General features: G+C 36.4%; 1 protein-coding gene across 1 annotated transcript; it reads right to left on the reverse strand.

The window, feature by feature from the left end:
* Nucleotides 1-925: 925 nt before the first annotated feature.
* Nucleotides 926-6,241, reverse strand: LOC145778425 (protein lev-9-like). The gene is made up of 6 exons (XM_082589906.1): nt 6,181-6,241; nt 5,479-5,625; nt 4,079-4,297; nt 2,782-2,922; nt 1,868-2,044; nt 926-1,212 (listed from the first exon to the last, which is right to left on the reverse strand). Exons 1-6 carry the CDS (start codon nt 6,239-6,241, stop codon nt 926-928), a joined length of 1,032 nt encoding a protein of 343 aa, XP_082446032.1.
* Between the last annotated feature and the right edge of the window lie 262 nt (nt 6,242-6,503).

Consider the following 6,503-nt stretch of genomic DNA (forward strand, 5'->3'; position numbering starts at 1 on the left):
TCGGACAGACAAACCACAGAAAGACTTAGGCTACAACATATAAGGTCAAGCATTGAGTGAAGTCATCAAAACAAACACGGTTTGTATTCTTAGTTCCGTGCAGAATAATCAGATGACAATGGAAAACCAGAACTTTAACCAGAAAAATATAGGCTACAACAGATACGGCTAAAGTGTAACGTAAAACAAGTAAATGTGATGTAAGTTTTTAGTAGTTTTACATTTTCCCATCTGAAATATTTGTTTGAAGATGTGTAGAAGCATAAATTGTTTGCAAATACACAAAACGTCAACGTTATTTACTGCATGATATTTACCAATGCATTTAGGAGCTCCATTTCCACTCCACTGCAGAAAGTAAAGACAGAGCTGTCTCCTATCTCCTACCAACGCAAATCCACTCTCGCATTCAAATTCTACAACACTCTTTTCCGAGAACTCTCCATTTCCAAGTAGAATTCCATTTACGGGCACCCCAGGATGATTGCATCGCAACGAAGCTGTAATAAACCCTCATTGTTGAAGAAGTAGACGTCCAAATTTAATTTCATTTTTTATGCCTTAATCAAGTCCATTTAGAGATTGAAAAAAAACCAAAATTTATGCTTTCTTAAATCAACTGCTGTGTCTTCTTTCTTGGATTACTGTAATTACTGCATCAAACAAAAGTTTTAAAACTCCTTTGAGGGCTATTTTTCAAAATTTCAGTCTAGAAAAGTTTTTAAACGCAGTTTTATAAAAAAAAATTTTTAATGAAACACTGCTTAGACTTTTGGTCGACCATAGTAGGCTAACCTATTTAATAGTTTATAACAGCTGTGGATGAGTTAATACGCAAAATAGTCATGTTTAACTTGGCGCAGCAAATTGCTCTGGTAGGTTAATTATGAATAACAATGCATAGGTTTAACAATTGCATTGTGAATTAAGCAGAGCATAACAATACCATTGTTGTGTTGTAATGTATTGCTTTGTTGCAACAGTTCACATTGTAAACCACAATTGTTTCTGTACCAGAAGTGTCACAAATAGCGAGTTCTCCACTCCATTGCCCATTCGCAAGGCAAGTTCTGTTTTCACTGCCTAGAAGCTTCTTCGGAAGAAAACAGCCAAATCTAACTTCATGGCCGACATAATAAACTCTTGATTGTCCACTCACAATTCTTCCACCAGTCCGCGCAATTGACTGTGAAGGATCGCCACATGATATTTCTGCAAATGTTATTAAAACATAACATTAATCGAGAGAGCTAGTATTTGTGGCAATATAGTGCCTGAAGATACGATATATGTACGTAGCGATTAAATGCAATACAAATAAAGCTATACAGTGGCTGCCGAAGTTGTTTGTCATCACATCGTAGAAAAAAAAACTTGCCCGTTCACTTTTTATTCGAAAACTCGTTGCTTATCAATCAGTCACCGATTATTTTTCTCAAAGTTTGAAATAATAATACTGCACGTACAGTAGTCTACATGCTTGAGATGCGGAGGAAGGAAGCAAAAGACTTTATGAGGTCACTAACTCAGCTTCCATCTCGTTAACACGTTACAGAAGATATTACCAATGAAAGTTATACTGAAAAACATAACATAAAACTAGAAAAAAAGAAGTTTTGAAACAGAAAATTTTAAAGAAAAAAAAGAAGGAACAGGAGTTTACAAAGAAAATTTTATGAAGTTTTCAATCACTCTGTGCTAATTAATAAATAGGCTACAAACCAACATGGGAAAACATACAAATATCAAATAAAATACAAATCAAATTTCGTAGTTTTTCTACGGTACTGCTGGAAGATTGATTGAGCATAAATCTTTAAAACTTGTTTACTAATTCTAGATGAACAATTTATCGAAAAAAACTCACTTTCACAGGAAATCAACTCTCCCTCCCAAGTTCCTCCCCCTGTGCACTTTCTAGAAAAGTCTCCTGAAGAAATGAAGTAGCCATCTTCACAAGCGTAGTCAGCAACTTTATAAAACCCGTCTCCTCTGTATGTTATTATGGCATGTTCTGACGAGGGTGCTTCTCCACAGTCCACATCTAGAAGACAAAGGCAATGAAATCATCATCTCTGAGGTCTGAGCAACCGGTTTGATGACCAGTAGGCTATGCAAAAGCTGACGTCATAGGGATTTACCATATCTCGAAAAATAAAGCTGCTGGATAAAAATAATTGCATTTTTAGTGTCAGCACCGTAAAAAAGGTCTAACATTCCAGGCACTAAATTTGGTGTTGCCAGTGTTATCAATTGACTACTCATTATGTATGACTCAAGGCGGTTGGTTTAATTCCACCCAACATCATACACAACTTCTTCTTATTTCTATGCTCATTTATGACGTAGTTTTTATACTGTACTCAATGTGTAAAAGCAAAATCTCCACAAATAGTGTTAAATTGAATAATTTGAATAATGAATATGGCAATGCGTTGGGAAAATATGATTAGCTCATAAGTTGAGGCCGATGTTTAATCTTCTGTTCGTGACGGCAAAGAACACGATTGCAATTATGATTGTTAAAAACTTTAAGCCAGATAAACGGCCTTCATTTGTTTGAGGCTGTAAACTTTAGTGCTTTGGTAAAACCAATAAAAAAATTAATATTTTCTTTAGGGAGTCGGACATAAAGAAAGCACCGTAGTATTTTTGACTTAGAACTTAAAATCATAACTCTAGATGTCTCCAATATAATTTTATTTGCTACAGTAGGTGTGCAAGAGCTGTTTGGAGTTTTGATGTAGTTATTCGAAACTAACGGAATCAGAAATACTTTACCGTTAGCAACACAGGTTTGGCCGCATGGACCGTCACAGATGCAAGTGGAGTTTCTATCACAATCGCCATCTGCCGTGCACTGTGTCCCACATATCATATTGCTGCGTATCACCTCTCTTCTGTTGTAGCGCTGGCACGACACTATAAGAAAAGGAACAATAAAAAAAAATTTAGAAGCAAAAACTGAATAGTTATCCTAATCCTTAAATTTTTGAGTTTTTTTTTCAGCGTTTTCTCGCTTATTAACGTTAGTATGAACGAACATTTAATATGTATCTTTTTTTCCATTTTTGCAAATTTTCTCGCTTGCTTTGCTCGGTCAACCACATTTTATTCACCTAACCAGCGACCTTGGGCATGCAGAGTTTTTAAGTGGAAAAAATGTTTTGACTGAAAATGTCTGCAAGTATGCGAAACTACCAGGAATAACCCACCGAGATTCAAAACCAACCAACCCAAAAAACTAACAAAATAATGCAATATTCAAAAGTAAACACTGCTCACTCAAACAGCCTCATTAATTCAAGAATGGCATCATTAAAATGCTTGTGTGGTCGGGAATGTTTTTTTAATGGTAATATGACTTAAATTTAAACCAAACCTTCTGCCAAACTTAATTTTAATTTGATAATTAGGCCTACAGACAAACGACCTGTGGTTACATACAAAGTGTGCATTTTGATAAAAAAAAAAGATTAATTAATTATCATTGCGCCAAAAGTGCCAAAAAAATGACCAAAACAAAATTATATTAGTCAAAATTTTCCAGGGGCACTCTTCTCCACCCCCTATTTAATTTTTTCGGACATTATCCTAAGCTTTGTATTGTCCATTTATCTCATACATTCTGCTTCTCTGTATTGAGGATCTGGTTCTTCACCAATGCTACTAAATTATTTATCGGACTACTTACCATTTTTTAAATCTTAAAGCTGATTAATGTGAATTTTTTCTCTGCGTTGAAAGAGTTTGCCGCTATAACCTAACGCCATGTCCTATTTTTAAGAGCTATCACTAAATATAGGAGCCAACTACTGGATTTTGGGAGGGGGAGGGCAAGATAATGCTCACACAGTCTTTCCCACACGTAGGCTACGTTCAAATAGATTTGTTTACGAAAGACAGATAAAACTTTTGATGACGTAAACTTGAAATGAAAATGGAAGAATTTCACTTTCTGGAGATGAAAAAACAAACTGTGTAATAAGCCACAATGACGTAACAAATATATCTATCGATATATTTGCTAGCAATATTGAAGCGTCCGATCTAGAAGCTCCTTAGTTAATGGACTTACATACACAAGTAGTTCTTCCCGTCCACCCTTTGCGCCCATGACAGTAATGTTGCATTACCGGAAAATCTTTTTTATATCCGGGCAGGCAACTGTACTCGGCCACATCGTTGTACCTGTAAGACAAGCTCCTCAAAGCAACAAGTCTCCCGTTGTTCGATCTCCGAAACACTTGAACTCTCGCCATGTTTGGGATAGAAGGAGGGGTTTCACAAAATTTATCTGAAAGTAAACAAAATGAAGTTATTGCATCGTAAACAATAAAGGCACTTTTTCAGTTCAACATTGCAACTATTACATCAGCATCGTCAAAGAGGAAGTCAGTCGAGATCGACAGATTTCTTTAAAGCCATTGTATGCAAATGCAGTGCTGCCATCACAATGCACTTGGTTAACTGTTTGGACAGACTTTTTTTTCGCGCAACGCTCAGAGTTCAAGATGGATACCATTACATCTTGCAGGTTTACAATTTCTATATGAAATGGATTTGTTCCCTGTCTCATCATTAGTGCGTCCGCTCCGGGAGCCGTCCACATGGCGCAGAGGGTAAGGCGCTCGCTTTCCAATCATGCAATCCTGGTTCGACTCCCGGCTTAAGCTGGTTGTTGAAAAACACCATTCACCTCTACCCAGGGTGTAATAAATTGGGTGGGCGTAGTTGCTGAAGGAAAGGCGGCCGAGAGAAAGGAACTAGCCACCCTACTCTCGTTAGTGCCGAAGGCTTAGTATAATGAGAACCTTTACTTTGGACAGACAGAGCTTTTACAAAATTGATTTGCTTGCAAATTAGAACTTGACCAAAAAAATATGCAGTAACTTTTTCAATGATTTTTGTGGTTCGCAATCAGTAAGTTTTTCAGATAAAGTAAATAGTCAAAAAATGAAGAGTCCAAAAACTAGATACTAGACTCATGTTCAGCAAACGCTTCGAAAACTAAACTGTTATCGTTTTTAGTGCTATGAAATAGCACTTGAATTTTCAGTACTTTTTAATAGCACTGAAGATGAAGACAGCTTAGTGTTCGAAACGTTTGCTGAACATGTGTTTAGTGTCTCATAATATAACTATAAATGTGATAATAATCGTGTTTTTATTTGCGCCCATTGCGACAACATACAGTACACTGCGATACCACAGGAATCAGCAAAGGGACATATCAGTCAGCTGCTCCCCTTATTTCGGCTTGCCATTAAGTGTCTTTGCCGAGACACAGCCAGGTTCTCTGGAGCGGTATCGAACCCACGTCCTTTCGAACATTACACAGACGTTCTCACCACTCGGCTACGCAGCTGACATTTAAGGCTTTTATATTTTGATTAGATTGACCAGGCGTCCCGTTCCAACCAGGCGTTCCAACAAGGCGTTTCAACCAGTTTGCTTCTAAAAGTAAACAGTATTCACCTAAACGAATGCACGAGAATCCGCATTCATGGTCACACACACACGTCTTGTCGTTTCTGCATCTCGAATCTCCTGGCCCTCTGCATGATTTCGTACAAGGCCGGTTTACGGCGTGCGCGGCCGCCAAATTCCGTCCACCACATTCACCTGAAATACAATCGTAATCAAGAAACACGTTCATGGTAATCAAGAGTTGTGGAAATAAATTTTGTATTTTCGAAAGGAAATCTTCAAAGGAAAAATATTTCAAATTGTTGAGATGTTGTTGGAAAATACTCATGAGCTCAAATATTCGATAATATTTGATATAGATCAGATAAAATCACTTTAATCATATGTTAGGTCATGGTAATGTGTTTTTTGCAGTGAGAGATTTTCGTAGTTATTTTTACATTTTGAGTTGACAACAAAAAGATTTTTCTTTCATTTCAAAATTAAGTAAAACAAAAACTTCTTCGCTCACAAACTTGAGTTTCAATCAGAACGGAAGAATATGTTAAAATTCCAAAATATTAATGGCTCAATTAGCCCACCATCAATATTGCGAAATATGGAAAATCTTATCATTGGCTACCATTAAAACATTTTAGCAGTTGAAAGAATCGTAATTTACTGTAAGAGCATTTTTGGCACAGACGTTCTGCATGAAAACATAATAATTTTGCTAACAAAAATAATCCATAAAGTTTTCATCACTGTTACCTTGAGCTTTCGTTGCTAGGCACTGCAACGCTAGAAGAGCAAGAAGCATTATTCTTGTCATCTTTCAATCAAGCCCAATTGCAATTTATGCGCTTGCAGAGAATTTAGCAATTTATTAGTCTGCAAAATCAAACTTAAAAAACACATTTCGTTTATTAACTGCTTTTGTTAAATTTTAGTCACTATGCAAAATGTAAGTTTGTTTCTACATTTTACTGACAAGTTTTGTCGATATCAATTCAATGATAATGGCCAATAACGAGCAATTAATTAACCTATTTTCTTACCAACAACGCGACTACGTGTGATGGTTGAAAATTTTT

This window comes from Aplidium turbinatum, chromosome 10 (assembly GCF_918807975.1).
Source record: "Aplidium turbinatum chromosome 10, kaAplTurb1.1, whole genome shotgun sequence".
Taxonomy (NCBI): domain Eukaryota; kingdom Metazoa; phylum Chordata; class Ascidiacea; order Aplousobranchia; family Polyclinidae; genus Aplidium; species Aplidium turbinatum.